The sequence below is a fragment of the Vespula vulgaris genome, chromosome 7, assembly GCF_905475345.1.
Source record: "Vespula vulgaris chromosome 7, iyVesVulg1.1, whole genome shotgun sequence".
Classification (NCBI taxonomy): domain Eukaryota; kingdom Metazoa; phylum Arthropoda; class Insecta; order Hymenoptera; family Vespidae; genus Vespula; species Vespula vulgaris.
In genome coordinates this window covers 7,253,696-7,269,534 of record NC_066592.1, presented here as the reverse complement: position 1 = coordinate 7,269,534, position 15,839 = coordinate 7,253,696, and the positions used below count along the sequence as shown (strand labels likewise).

Sequence of the window (15,839 nt, the reverse complement as noted above, 5' to 3'; positions counted from 1 at the left end):
TATAAGCTCGGCTCTGAACAAATGGAAAAGAGAAAGAGTGAAAAAATTACTAGTTGGCCTCGTCTAATTATAAATATTGCGAAAACCTGTTCGCATTTAGTTTATAAATATCACTTTAATATCATTTGTCTTTTTATATATAATCTAGACAATAACTGAGATGACCTTTATAGAGATACGAAGAGAATAATAAAATGTCTGCATAATGAGTGAATGAATTCTGAGAGAGACCGGACACAAAAAGAAAAAAGAGAATAGGAGAACTGTGTATAAGTATTTATTTATTTCAATAGGCTATTTGAATATATAATATGTATTTATTTTTCATATACGTATATCACCGTACCTATACATAAATATATATATATATATATATATATATATATATATTTATATATACTATATATTGGTATGATGCATATATGTATATGAAAAGGTGAACGATGAATAATATGGGATGCATATGTACTTTCTCTCTTCCTCTCTCTTTCTCTCTCTTTCTTTCGTATAAAATATCTAGTGAAAAATGTATCGAGCCTTGATATGGTTTGACGCAGTCGAGTGTAAATCGTGACAATGCGAAATATATATGTGTATATATGTATATGAGTATATAGAAATTCCTCTTTTCTACCGTGACGAATGTCAATGGAGTTTGACGGTTGTCAGGTAATTTTCATGAATATCCGATGTTATCGGACCACTGCTTTCACAGTTTACGATATATGCATGTGTATCTGTCTGTGTGTGTGTGTGTGTGTGTGTATATATATATATATATATATATATATATATATATATATATGTATATAGTAAATATGTGATCCAGTGGTACATATCGTAGATAGTTGCACGAGGCAGACGTGACGAACTGCTATGAAGAAATGAATCAGTTCTCTGAAATCAATATCAAGATATTTTATAGTATCTACGTGCGTTGCAAGTTTAACACGTATTTGAAAAAAAATAACTAGAATTTTGGTAAGTCACTTAGGGATTTTTCCTCGCGTATTCTCTCTTTTTCTCTCTCTCTCTCTCTCTCTCTCTCTCTCTCTCTCTCTGTCTCTCTCTGTATCTCTCTCTCTCTCTCTCTCTCTCTCTCTCTCTCTCTCTCTCTCTCTCTCTGTATCTCTCTCTCTCTCTCTCTCTCTCTCTCTCTTTCTTTCTCTCTCAATGTATGTATGTAGGTACTTAAGTACATACGTACCAGATTGAAACAATTCAAAGATGAATGTTTAAAACGTGCACGAAAGAATAGAAATAAAATACGTACATGACATTTTACATCGATATTCGTATCTCTGCGAATGAAATAGTATCCTCCACGTTTTTGACATTGTTCGAAGTATTATTATTTCGAAGCTCGATCATATCTACGTGCTTGTCTTCTCGTCGACTTTTTCAACTATTTTTTTTTGTTTTTTCTTTTTTATTATTTTTTTTTCTTTCTTTAACAGGAACAAAATAATCTTGTAGAAACATCGAACTAGAGAGATAGAAAGAGAAAGAGACAGATAGAGAGAGAGAAAAAAGAGAGATAACTATCAAATTTCTTCGATGATTATTGGTCGAAGCAAAGAGGAGAGTTAGGTTCGTCCCTGAAGGATAGAATTCACCATTTTTCCAATCTTCCTCGTTTTTCATGGTTCGATCGCTCGAAAGGAAAACGTCGCGATGTTCGTATCGTTCTCGGAGATATCACTGCGAGATCATTACGTCCTTCGTAATACGATGAATCGTCTTTCTGATCGAAATTTATCCGTATCCAATAAGCTTTATTCCTTTCAACGTGTATTTGATAAAACGTTAAAGAAGAGTACATGTAACTGTATTTACATATATAATATATAATAGCTATTATATATTTATTACATATACAATGTATGTGTATATATATATATATATTAAATTATACTAAGTTATATTAAATAGCAATGATATATTTACATGTATATACATCATAATCCTGAAGAGATTATTTTACTTCCCTTTAAAAAAATCTATTTTCCTATCACGACTTCTTTCTGTTATAATTTTATTTAATAATATATATATACATATATATATATATATATATATTTCTGTGTTTATCCATGAACTCATAGTCATGGAGAGAGTGCATTCCAAGTTAGTAACGTATAATTCGCTCGTTTGGATGTTCACCCTCTGCTTCCATCGTGCTGCCGCACACGCTGAAATAATTTCATCCACCTCTACAAATGGAAGGGATCGAACGTGTGTTACTGACAGCGATGACCTAACAGCATCGTGGCAAATGATCTGTGAAACCATGATTTATCTGCACTTAAAATATACACCTCCGTAATATTAAGATACTTACTCTTACGATTCGAAAGGTCCATTTTTTTTCTTCAATTTTTTTCATTTCAATTTCAATTTCTTGATCGATCGATCGATCGATTTTCTCAAATGATGAGGTTACGTTCTATGCACATGTATATACAAATTATGTAAATTTATACGAACGTTCGTACATAAGAATAGAAGCAATGCAAGAGAAAGAGAGAGAGTGAGAGCTTGTACATGTACGCGTTCTATTTCAAATGCAAATTTATGATATATGCGCTTATACATATGTAGATGCATACTGGTGAGGGCACAAGATGTGCCAAAATTCGTATGTCTCGCATGGCACGCAAAACGATGCCAATGTCTTCTCCAAATTCCAATGATTCGTTGTGCCAATAACTATGAACAGCATTAGTTAGTCGTACTATTGAAATCTTTCCATACTTAAGTAAATACATATATACATACATACATACATATATATATATAAAATATTTTTTGCGCTAGTTTTATTTTCATTAGCTTCCAAAATATCAAGTAATTAGCTCATTTCTCGAAAGACATGTCGCAAATATTTAATAAATTATTTAAAATACGCTTTTCTCGTTAGTCAGGTTACACCGTACTTGAAGTGTTCTCTCGCATGATCGCATATTTTTATTAACGATCGCGCGATTACTCGACAAGACTCATCTCTCGGCCGACGCTTCGTGCTCCGCTTGCACGCGACACGAGAGATAGCCATTATTAAAAAAGGAGACGATGATTTTTTTTTTCTTTTTTTTCTCTCTTCTTTCTCTTTCTCCTCTTCTTCTTCTTCTTATTCTCCTCCTCCTCCTCCTTCTCATCCTTGAGAACCGCGATGAAAGATCTTCTCGTACGTTTATAATACCTTACAAAGTCAGAGGGTAACGATGACGATTTAAATTGTAATTCCGTTTAATTTACACCCTGTAAGAACGTTAAATATTCATGGGGAAACGCTGCTCTCCTCTCGAGAACAGCTTGGAAAGGTAGACGATAAAATGGTTAAAAACGATTTCCCGATTGTCGACAATTTAATCAACGATACTTCACTAGGTTTTATGTGTTTATCAGAAATAAATGAAGTCGTTCAATTACTATCATCTGAATTATTATAATTCTATTTAGGTTGGATCTAGGAAATAGCGACTTTATTTAAAATGTTTTTAACGCTTTACGTTCGTATCTTCTGTTGTACAATTTTCATTAATTTCGTCGTATAAATAAAATAAATATTCATTATTACAAATTTATAAGTATATATGTCTAATACGTTATCGTGTATCTTATGATTTAATCATAAGTTTATTTCCCTAATACTTTATCGATGATCGCTATTCCCATCCTCTACTTTCTCCCTATAATTATCGCGCTTGATAATTCAATTGGATAATTAAATTAAATCTTATTACGAAAGATACGAAAGATACAAAATAATTTATACGAACAAATTAATGACATATTCCAATGACTACGACGGTTATTCTGCTTTTCTTTAATAACACAATTAACTGCGATTTCTTCAAGCGATCTATTTCGATAAAATTCTTTTCGGTTGGATTTATTAAATGGCGTTATTATAATATCAAAATGTACATAACTTGATCCATTTCATTACGTAGTCGAACGTCCGTCGGCTCGTATTCCAGCATATACTCTGCTCGTTGAAATCCAGCTATTGATCGTTGTCGCGAACGATAGACACGCAAGAGAGAGAAAGAGAGAGAGAGAGAGATAGAGAAAGATAGATGGATGGATAGATAGATAGATAGATAGATAGATAGATAGAGGTGTGTATATATATATATATATATATATATATATATATATATGTATATACATAGAAGAAAGAACGATCGTTCGCATTGCAGGGAGTCGTCGAGTCGGTAAGAGTTCAAGGATTTATGGTTAATGATGGTAACAGAGAGGAGGAAGATCAAGCGACGCTTTGTTAATAAAAATCGTGGAAATAAAGTGTAATAGTAGAGTCGATTAGAATCGCTTGGACGATCGTAGAAAAGATCTGGAAAAACGGCGAAATAAGCGTCTGGCTTACGTCGCTTTTACTCGCCGTTCGATATGCGTCGTTGCGTTGGAAAATGAGGAAACGGGAATGTTGAGAAAGGAGAGACGGATGAGAATGAGGGTGGGAGAGAGAGAGAAAGAGAGAAAGAGAGAGAGAGAGAGAGAGAAAGAGAAGGTAGGAAGGAGGACGTCGGCTTTGGGTAATTAATGTAAAAAAGAGAAAGTTCAAGAGAAAAGGAAAGAGACAGAGAGAGAGAGAGATAAAGAGAGAAAAAGAGAAAGAGAGAGAGCGAAAGATCGCGGATAACGATAAAGAAGTAATAAGAGAGAGAGAAAGAGAGAGAAAGAGAGAGAGAGAGAAGGAAGAATGAAAGTTCGAATGGAATAAGGATGGAACAAAAAAGCCCTCCTGAGCCTCCCTTTTTATGGCTCGCTCTAACGGGAGGACGTACGTTTTCTTTTTTTTTCTTTTTTTTTCATTTTTTCTTTCTCTCCTGAGTTTTTCACAGTGCGAACAAATTCTTCACGCGGTGGAGGAGAAACGTCAAGCGAGCTTGTCGCGTCGTTCGCCAATTCGGAGAGAGAGAGAGAGAGCGGTCGGAGGCAGGCGTCCTCTCGAAGTCGCTCTCGAATTCCTTTTCAAGTAATAATGCCAGTAGCGTGGAGAAAAAGAGAGAGACAGAGAAGGGGGAAGGGAAGGGATAGAAGAGAATGAAAACGACGTCAACGAGAAGACTCGTCTCGGAATATCGTGAAAATACTACGACGTCGACCTACTCGTTTGAGGCTTCTCGTTCGTGCGAACGTATGGCCGATTCTAGCTCCACGCTACCCTCCTTTCTCCCACTTCTTCTCTCTTTCTATGTCTATCTCTATCTCTATTTCTATCTCTATTTCTATCTCTCTATCTCTCTCTCTCTCTCTCTTTTCCTCCTTTTTCTTCTTCTCCAATCTCGATCCTTTCACTTTTTAACCCAGTTTCCATTGTTGAACCACCACCATGCCACTGTCACGCCCGGCGTCGACCGTTTGTAATTAGCGTCGCTATCGTCGAACCTGCATATTCGTCAATTTCCTAACTTTCCTAGCTTTCTTTCTTTTTTTCTCTGTCTGTCTATATGTCTATTTCTCTCTCTGTCTCTCTATCTTTATGTATATGTATATAAATATATATAGGAAGAGAGAAATCCCTATCTATCTCTGTCTCCTCTCTCATTTTCTCATTTTCTCATTTTCTCATTTTCTCTCTCGACATACTTCTCCTCATCGATGATGTCGATCGATTTATAATGTGCGAAGACACGTTCCCGCAATTACATCCACTCGATTTTAAATCGGGTCAATCTATAAATGACTGAAAATTATTATCGGTGTAGGTATGCATTACCATCTATCTCTTTTCCTCTCTCGTTGAAGGAAAAAAAGAATGAAAGAAAGAAAAATGAAGAAGAAGAAGAAAAAGAAAGAAAAGAAAAAAGTGACGAAGCGCTAGTATCTTATACGATTGATTGATTAATTTATTTCTGATGGTTCGTCGTTCTCGTGAGTTCGCATGACCAACGAGCAAGTAAATAAGCACGATCGTTAAATATACCGATCGATCTGGTAGATTTTATCGATGATCGAAATATAATCGTCGACGTTGATTATCAGAGTATGACTACGAAAGGGGAAAAGAATTTTATCGCGTTTTAGTCAGACTATTACGTCGCCGCATCCTTACATACGTAAACTGTATATATATAACTGGTTGCTTTACCGACGCGTTTACTAAGAATGATTAATATAAATCCTTGACGCACCCAGATTGTCTTCTCGAACACCTTGATTGTGTCTCTTCTATCTCATCTCATGCTTGACTCACTTACGTTCGACATATTATTACAAAGCTTTTTCCTCTATACATGAAATAATGCAGACAATGATATCCAATTTTTTTCTTTCTCGTTTATTAAGTTAATTACGAAGATCGATATATCAGAAAAATGTCTACAAATAAAAACCGATATACCTTAAGTGTATATATACCTATGTGTGTATGTATGTATATATATATCTATGAATGTATTATAGTGTGTGTATACGTATCCTACGTAGAGAATAAAAATAAAAGCATGGATTATAAATAGCGTCTCATCGAAAGCTCGTCTCGTGCCTAATAAATAAACAACTCTTTAATGAGATGGTAATTAATTCCTTGCAGCCTCTGGTGAAGTCTCGAACGATAATCGATCAATAATACCTACATACGTCTTCTCATAAAAAAAAAAGAGAAAAAAAAACAGAAAAGAAAAATAGAAAAATCTTCTTTTTTGTTTTCTCTCCCTCTCCCTCTCTTTCACTCTTATTACTCTGAAGAGTGTATCTGAGAAAAAAAATGATCGTAAAAAAAATGATATGGCGTCTCTCGTCGAGATATAAGTAAATACTTACAATACATACACGCGTACATTCCCCACCCCCTCTAATACCACCACCCCGTTCGCTCGTCTTTACTGCTTGTTAAGTAGTAGACCTAATAGTGCACGACGAATTCTAAAGATGGTGTGAAACGAAAGGAAGAAGATACCGATATTTATAAGAGAGTAAAACCGATCTCTTCTCCCCCTCCTTGCCCAACCACAACGATATTTTATTCTCTACCAACGGATTTCGCGAGTTTGCGTTCTCGACTTTCCCCACTCGCGGCCAAGTGTTTTCACTTCTTTACGAGTGTGCCCGCGCTTATGTTAGTGCCGATTCAAACATCGCGAGGCAAACTCGACGATCTCGAAAGAGAGAGAGACAAAAAAAGAGAGAAAAGAGAGAGAGAGAGAGAGAAATTTATCCTCTTCTCGATTTTGAAGTGTGATTTTGAAATAGTAAAATCCAAAAAAAAAAAAGAAAAAAGAAAATAAAATAACCGAGGAGACTTTACTTGAAGAAGACAAACGAAAAATGTGGATCGTACGGACGATCTTAACGTTTTGCGTGCTCGTTATCGCGATCACGCAAGCGAAGCCTACGATTTACAAGAGAAATCAGGACAACGTTTTCGAACCAGGTAAACAAATAAATATCTACGAACGATCGATAATTGTTGCGAGCGGTTAGAAAAAATAATAGAAAATAAACAAAAGTTAGACGAATTTGTACTCTTCGTGATTTCGTTTTCTTTCTAATCTTTCTCTTTTTCTATCTTTCTCTACCTCTCTCTCTTTCTCTCTTTCCTTTTTCTATCTCTTACAAATCGTTGAGTTTATTAGAACTATCTATGTGACCAATATCGTACGGACGTTTTAAATTGGTTCTAAGTTTTACTTTAAATGTAAATTTTCAGCGATTCAACATTTCCTACAATTATTTTGCATCTGAAAATGTCTAACATATATATCTTCTTGTAATACGTAACATCTCGGAAATCGTAGTTTTTCGTTGCTAGGAAGAAGATAACGAAGCAGCTCGTTCGAAGAAAGTATCTTGTTCGTGTTTCTCGTTTCTTTCTTTCCATTTTTCATTTTTTTTTTTTCTTTTTTTTCTCTTTCTACTAGACCGAATAAAATCTCCCTTCTTTGCTCGATGAAAAAAGACGGTCGGTTAGTCGCTTAAATAGGAAAACGAGACATTGCGTGTTCTAAATTTTATTGAGGATCACATAAAACGTTGAAAAGAAAATATATATATATATATAAGATAAAATCTAAAGAAATAAAAAAATAAAAAAAATCGACTGTTCGTATTTTTTTTTCTCAAATCGAAATAGATCTTGACATCTTTCTCTCTCTTTCTCTTTCTCTCGCTTGAAGAAAAAGTTTGTTGTAGAAAAACTTTCACGTTGATCGCCGTCGAAATTAATTAACGCAAGAACCAACATCGTGTTTTCTATATATTTCGGTCTCTCTCTCTTTCTCTTTCTTTTTCTCTCCCTCTCTTTCACTCTCTCTCACTCTCTCTCTCTCTCTCTCTCTCTCTCTCTCTCTCTCTCTCTCTCTCTCTCTCTCTCTCTCTCTCTCTCTCTCTCTCTCTCTCTCTCCCATCCTCTCTCACTGGTTTAACAATACGTCACGGGACGTCATGTCAGTGTCATGTCGAATATTCTACCACGTTATATATATATATATATATGTATGTATGTATGTATGTATATATATATATATCCCTATCGGTGTTATTAATCATCGATAACGATGGACAACGAGTCGAGTCTAGTGTCGGGCTTATACGAAGTATATAGATAAGTCGATCGTTGCACCTGTTCCCGAGAATGAACTTTGTTAATTATTAATAAAAAAACGAAGAAGAAGAAAAAAAAAAGAACAAAAAAAAGAAAGAAAGAAAGAAAGAAAGAAAAACCGATCGATTAGATTCGTAAATCAACATAAAATAAGTAAATAAGTAAGTACGTACGACAAAATAAAGCGTGAAAGATTTTCAAGCGTCGCTTGTTATCTTTTACTTTTTGCTTTCCTTTTTTTTCTTAATTGATTATTTCGAAACCGAACATTCTCGATATAAGGCGATCATTGACAGGTGAGAGAATAACGGAACGATGACGTCAGCTGGAAACGCGTGGGTGAGGATTATAGAGAGGCCGTGATCCCGGGTTAGATTGTATTCTTGATTTCTGCGGCACCCAGTCACGATTAACGCGTGTTTCTCTCTACGTTTACGATCGTTAGTATGAACCACCGGCATCAGTACTGGCACTGACACCAACGCCAACACTAACACTAATACCAACATCAATACCAATACTAATACCAATATCCAACACCAATACTAACATCATTGGAACCAGACCCCTTTTCACTTGCTACACGTTAATACACGTGTTCGCATTCATGGAGATATATATCACGGCTAATCTCGAAATGCGTCTGTACGGTGCAACGAATGAGAGACCACCGACTGACACTACAGCAAACTCTCGAAAATCCCGACTCTAATTGAGACTCGTGGTCTAACCCAAACATAGACGAGACTGTTTTATAATGTCCGTTCATCGTGTGTTTCCAACACACATATATATATAATATATATATATATATACATATATATATATATGTATATGTACTTATATAGTTTGTAGTACGTACATATGCTTTAACACCCTGCTTCTCTCTCTCTCTCTCTCTCTCTCTCTCTTTCTTTTTCCTTCTTGATGATGCGACTCCTTTTATATCACATGTCAACGTATATGCGTGTGTGTGTGTGTTTTTTTAACACGTCAGGGATAATCGCGACACGACTGAAGAGTCAAACGTCGAACGAAGCTACCGTGTAAATTTATGATATATAGATATCTACGTAGAAAGTGAAACGACATTAATTTTTGTTTATACTGGTATGTACGTAGATATGTTTATATACAAATATATCTATATATTAAGCTCGAGAAATTTTAATTAAAGGTACGTAAAATTGCGTAAAACGTTCGCGTTAAAAGTATTCGATATTTAACGATTCGACGTTATTTATTTATAAGAAGTAATATGTCGTTGGACCGGTCCAAACGTATGTACGTGTTTACCGTAAAAATTAATTATCTAATACGTTCGATCTCTCTCCCTCTCTCTCTTTTATGTTAATTCGATTCAAAAGGTGATTTCTTACAAACACATGTACACACGGGCGTGCATATATACGTATATACACTATTTAATCCGATCGTAGTCGATATGCAACAGCTGTCCTTATCAATTTACTATTCTTTTTTTTCTCTTTTTCTTCTCCTTTTCTATCTCTTCCCTCGGGTATATAAGGAAGAAAAGTGATCTGTGAAGCGATGCTTGTAACAATATCTCCTGTTACCGGAGACGAAAGTATTCAATCGAGAAGCATCCACCTACGTAGGAGCTTTAAGACGAGAAGAGGAAGTCGATAGCTCGTCCTTGGCTATTACTGTGGAATGAGGACATGAAAGAGGGAAGGAGAGACCTGATTAGATACGTGGAAAATATATGTGTATGTGTGTGTGTAGGACAGAGAGAGAGAGAGAAGGAACATGATGCGTCACCTATTGCAACTAAGTGTACACCATTACAAAGTACAAGTGTTACGTGAACTAACGAGTTTAATCCCTTAAAGCTTAAATTGTTAAAGTTTTCAACGCTTCGTTAGAAACACTTTTATCTTTTTCGTCCTATCTATAAAAGCTTACAAAGTGAAGAAGAAAAAGATACAGAAAGTGAGAGAGAGAAAGTATGAGAAAGAAAGATCGACTTTTTATTAGATAGACTTGCAATTGTTTGACATGTTTTATTAAAAGTCGGAATGGAAAGACGTTGGACAATAAGAGTTTCTTAGTACTTTAAAGTTAATACCCTCTTCTTCAGATTTTTCTACTAAAAAGGAAATTGCTTCGTCGGTAATAAAATAGTTGAGATATTTGGAATAGCGTCCTAGCGAGTGTAGTATTCATTCTTCTCTGTGTTCTAATTTCGAAATATTAAAAGTGTTATATAAAATATTATTTATTATACGATCATTATATTTGTTATAATGTTGTTAATTGTAATTATAAATTATAATCTGAAATAATGTTTTCTTAAGATATATATATATATTATTATTATTATTATTATTATTATTATTATTATTAATTTTCTTTCTCTTATTTATTGGAATATTAAACTAATTAGACGAGTCTCTACAAAATCTGATTTTCCTCTTTTATATTCAAAAATGTTTGCATTATGGTGATGCATAAATTTTTAGCTCTATATAACTAATTTAAGCCCTATGAATTTCCTCGTGTCTATATAGATGTAAATTCGCTATTTCAAAGTATCTTTTTTTTTTAACTATTGGAAATGAAATAAATTTCCAAATACAGATATTATTAATGAATCATGTATAAATACTTTATATAGTTTTAACATGTTTTGTATTTCCTGAATTAGTATATTTCTCTATTTTATCGTGGTATTTGTCTTGTATTTATATGTTATTGTTATTAGCTATTGAAATGTCAATCGAGCTATGTTATATTTTATTCCGTTCGTGCATAAGTCTAAGGTCCGGTCGATTGTATTACACTTGTTTTGTCCTGTGTTTATCGATGTATCCAAGTATAGTTCGTACCTTACGTTTCTATAATTGTTTTTTATGTGTATTTATAGAATGGTGCATTGTTTTGTTCCAGATTTTATTTATCGATTATTGCTTTATGTAATATTTTGGTTACAGTACTCCCTCTCTCTGTCCTATATATTTAATACCTGCCAATAATTTACATCCACTAGTTATCTAGACTATTGTTTCAGATTGTACTTTGCATTTTCTACATTTATCTATTTGTTTGTTTATTACTAATTTTATTATTAATATTATAATTATTATTATATAGGCCGATGTATGTATTTTAGGGAAAGAATTTTATACTTACTCGTGTAGGCCTCCAAAAATAACGTCCGTGGTCCACGGAGATCAGCGAAGAACTGATATCTTTGTGTATAAGTTACTCTTTTGTTGTGCTTTATTTACAAAGTCAGAGACACGCGATACACATTAACCTCGTATCGAACTCGACGATTCAAAACATTTCTTGATCTTTTTCTTAAACGATCGATAAATAAACATTTGTCGTTTATTTATTGATATAATAATTATTTATTTTCAGTAATGATACCCGTATCTTCTACCGTAATCCCATTGCCAGTTTATAAGGTTGAATATGGATTAGGTTTTATATCAAAAGATAAGAAAGCTCAATCCTCGTTTAAACCAGATGGCACTGTGAAATTAATTACAAGTAAGTATTTGAGTACCTAATGAATAAATAAATAATAAATAAATAAATAAATAATGAATCTCATTTTCTTCTTTATAATATACAAACTTTGTTTTTTTTTAATCTTTCAGTTAAAAAAAGTCAAGAAAAGAAAACCTAATTTGGATCGATTACATAAGAAATAAATGATTCGTGAAGATAAATATTTAATGTAATTTAGCGAGCTTATTATAATTCTACGCAAATTGTTGAGATCGTTTCTAACATAAGTTTAAATGCTTTACACCAAAAATTAATTTATCTCCAACACATTTCTTTTTAATAACTAATTTTACTTTGAATAATGTTTTAGTATATATTATATATACACACATGTACATACTAATGGATTATATATGACACAGTAAAAGAAATTATGTTTGTTTTATTCTTATATTAACTAAAATCAAAATAGAATTTTTGTTAATGATTTTTAGATTTATTTATCGAACAGAGAATGTACAAAAGCATGTTTGTCCCTTTTACATCCTTGTAAATATAATTTCGAATATTTTGAATATCCAATCAATTAAATTTTGTACACATACATATGTAAACTTACAGGGATGTAAAAGATACATACTAATGTGTGTTTCTATCTAATTTAGAAACCATATATGACAAGTTGTTATATATAATATCTGTTAATTATATTCAAAATAATATCGCAAGAAAATCAAAAGAAACTGGATCTGAGATATAAAATACTTTGTATCGTGAAAATCGTATTTATCATAATCCATAAATATTTATGTGATACGAACAAGATACTGTATTTAAAAATAAAAAATTCTTAATTAATATAAACGATAGATAAATTTAACTAAAATACATACTGTTACGAAATTTCCATAGGTTCTTCAGCTGAAAAATGAAAAAAGATACATACTGTTACGAAATTTCCATAGGTTCTTCGGCTGAAAAATGAAAAAAATATAAGAAAAATATAGATTATTTCTATTTTTGTATATCCATATTTATAAAAATATAATTGTTTTTGTTTTTCAATAAATAAACTTTTAATATTTAAGAGTACTTACGTAATTCATTGAACATAAAATCATCCTGATATTCCTTAAGAAATTGTGTCGATCTATTTTCATCGAGAAATAGAGAATAAACGCGTTTCACGTCGTCTATACTCACCTAAAAATGAAAAAAAAAAAAAAAGAAAGTAATCAATATTATTGCGTTTACATATATGTCATTATCCGATTTCATTTGCTTACTTCTGTACTTTTTCTACGTCGACTGACAAGAGATGCGGTTGTAATTAATTGAATAGCATATCTCAAAGACGTTTCCAAAGCAATTCTTGTAAGAACAGTCAATGCATCATCCGCCATTTCGCAATCTTCTTCCTCGCATCTTATTTTTAAAATTTCTTTCAATTCTTTTTCTTGATACGGAGTTGTAGGAACGATGATCATACGATCGAGTAAATCGATGGGAATACCGTGAGGACTTTTATAATTAGTTCCCCTGATTCTCGTAATTCCTGAGATAAGTAAATATATTGACATAGATAAAAAATAATTTGCACAATTGATTTTAGATTTACTTATAAATTACCTCTGTTTGTTGCCATAATAACAACTGGTGCCATTTCGTTTTCTAATGCACGATTTAAAAAGGAAAAACATTCAATATCTAACATATGGACTTCATCAATAAATAATACTCCTGGTACTATTTCTGCTTTTCCTTCTTCACGCCATTCGGCTACTTTAGCATTTATCTGATCTCTTACTTCGGATTTAATTTCACCAGTGTCGCCGGAAAACAATGCTAAGAAACCATGTGTTCTACTATTTATAACATCAACCTCATGCAAAGTAACAGTATGAACTACTTCTTTTCGTTTTTGTAATTCGCCCTCTGGACACTGTACAAATCTCGTTTGTGATCCTGTTGCGTCATAATCTCGAGCTCTTGTAAATGAACGTCCTAATTTATTAATTTTTCCAGTTGCTTTATCAATCGTGATAACGTCACCAGCTTGTACCTACAAAAAATTAATGTTAACAAAGACGAAAAAACCATTTTAATAAATATACTCTAAGGGCACCTTTTCTTTCATTAAACTATCAATCATTTTATTTCCTAAATCATAAATTGTTTCCATCTCTGTAGTTTTTAATGTCAATTTTCCAACTTTTGCACCAACTCCTGTAGCAGGCCTATCTACTTGAATTTCTACTACTTCGCCTTCTATTATTTCAGTTTCTTCTTTAATTCTAACTCCTATCGATTTTCTTATAGCTTGAGTCAATGCTTCTGTTTTGCTCATCTCCAAAGAATAAATTTCAGATCCAGCCATCGATGTGAATGGAGTATCAATTCCTAACGCTTGAGCTAATCCCATGGCAATGGCAGTCTTACCAGTACCAGGTTGACCTGCTAATAAGACAGCACGTCCTGCTATTTTTCCATCTTTTATCATCTCCAAGACAACACCAGCAGCTCGACGGGCCATGAGTTGGCCAACCATACCTTGAGATACCTAAATCGAATTTTAATAAATAAATTGATTGTTAGATAAAAGAAATAATTATAATATAATCTACTTACATGACGAGGTTCCAAACTATCATCTAATCCTAAACCTCTAATATGAGAATGAGCACCAATACGCTCAATTCTTGTGATTTCACGAACTTCTTGAACTTTTGTTGCTGCAACAGTCTATAAAAAATAATAAAAGAATATATAGTAATATAAAAGTTACAAGTCATACAAGTATAGATCAAACAAACAGTTACTATGTCAACCGCTTTAAATGGATATAATCAATATTTCCCGTATAATAATAATAAAATTATATCGTATACAATAAAAAAAATTACTTGTTTTATGGAAAACTAACATGAAGTAGTTTTTATTTAAGAAAAATAAATAAATTTTGTATAGGTTAACCGGTATCTATAATACGGAAAGTATTGTATGATCACATATAATCGTAATAACGCTTATGAATTTTACGAATAAGAATTTTAAAAATTTATAAAATATAAGATAGAATAATATGTAAAAATTAATTTAGTTCTTACCGCCATGGTAATCCTTTACACACGTGAGTACAACAGTTTAAACTTCGAATCTTTCACCAAACTACATTGCTCCATAAAATATATTCGTAATATGTAGAGTAGTAACTTGACGTGAATAATCGTCTGCGACTACAGCGCCAATTTCTAAAATAAAATATAAATACTTGTCACTTTCGTTAAATTTTACGAAAGATGGATAAATTTGAAAAGAATTAGAAAAATTTCAAATATATCGATCTGTTACCTCAATTATTATACTATATCATTTATATAATTATAATATATACATAGTTTTTTATAAAATTATTTTTGGAAAAATTAACCTATTTGTTTAATTTATGCACCAATATAATATAAAATATCTGTTAATATATATTGAAAAACTCGTAAAAAAAAAAATGATAATAGAAATAATCAAATTTAAATACTATAACCTAAAAGTAAAAAAGTTCCTTTACTAAAAAAGAAACTTAAAATTTCTTATAAATAGAAATATAATTGTGCTACAATAAATATTTAATTTATTATATTTTCTAAATTAGCTTTTTTGCTAACAGTATACAAATTATGCAATTAATAGAAAGCTAGCAAATTGAAGTACAGTTGTGGAAAAAGTGGAAAAGTGAATTAAGAAATTTATTTTTGTAGATTTAAAAATTTTTTCTTTTGTAAATATTGTA

At 32.4% G+C, this 15,839-nt stretch overlaps 2 protein-coding genes across 7 annotated transcripts; one reads left to right on the top strand and one right to left on the bottom strand.

Annotated features, from left to right (window-relative positions):
* The first annotated feature begins 6,879 nt into the window (after positions 1-6,879).
* On the top strand, positions 6,880-12,347 carry LOC127065393 (uncharacterized). The gene is made up of 3 exons (XM_050997675.1): positions 6,880-7,402; positions 11,960-12,091; positions 12,202-12,347. Exons 1-3 carry the CDS (start codon positions 7,297-7,299, stop codon positions 12,228-12,230), a joined length of 267 nt encoding a protein of 88 aa, XP_050853632.1. The 5' UTR covers positions 6,880-7,296; the 3' UTR covers positions 12,231-12,347.
* LOC127065378 (ruvB-like 2) lies at positions 10,582-15,303 on the bottom strand. 6 transcript variants are annotated; one of them, XR_007782028.1, is made up of 9 exons: positions 15,160-15,303; positions 14,681-14,794; positions 14,178-14,612; positions 13,682-14,114; positions 13,339-13,607; positions 13,150-13,255; positions 11,726-13,026; positions 11,422-11,558; positions 10,582-10,772 (listed from the first exon to the last, which is right to left on the bottom strand). XR_007782028.1 is itself a non-coding variant. In XM_050997644.1 (8 exons), exons 1-7 carry the CDS (start codon positions 15,163-15,165, stop codon positions 13,001-13,003), a joined length of 1,389 nt encoding a protein of 462 aa, XP_050853601.1. In that variant the 5' UTR covers positions 15,166-15,303; the 3' UTR covers positions 11,798-12,073; positions 12,999-13,000. The 6 variants fall into 6 exon arrangements, 3 of the variants coding, with proteins under 3 accessions (XP_050853601.1, XP_050853600.1, XP_050853599.1); XR_007782026.1 differs by lacking the exon at positions 11,422-11,558; XR_007782027.1 differs by lacking the exons at positions 10,582-10,772; positions 11,422-11,558 and having other exon boundaries at positions 11,798-12,073; positions 12,946-13,026.
* Positions 15,304-15,839: the final 536 nt, after the last annotated feature.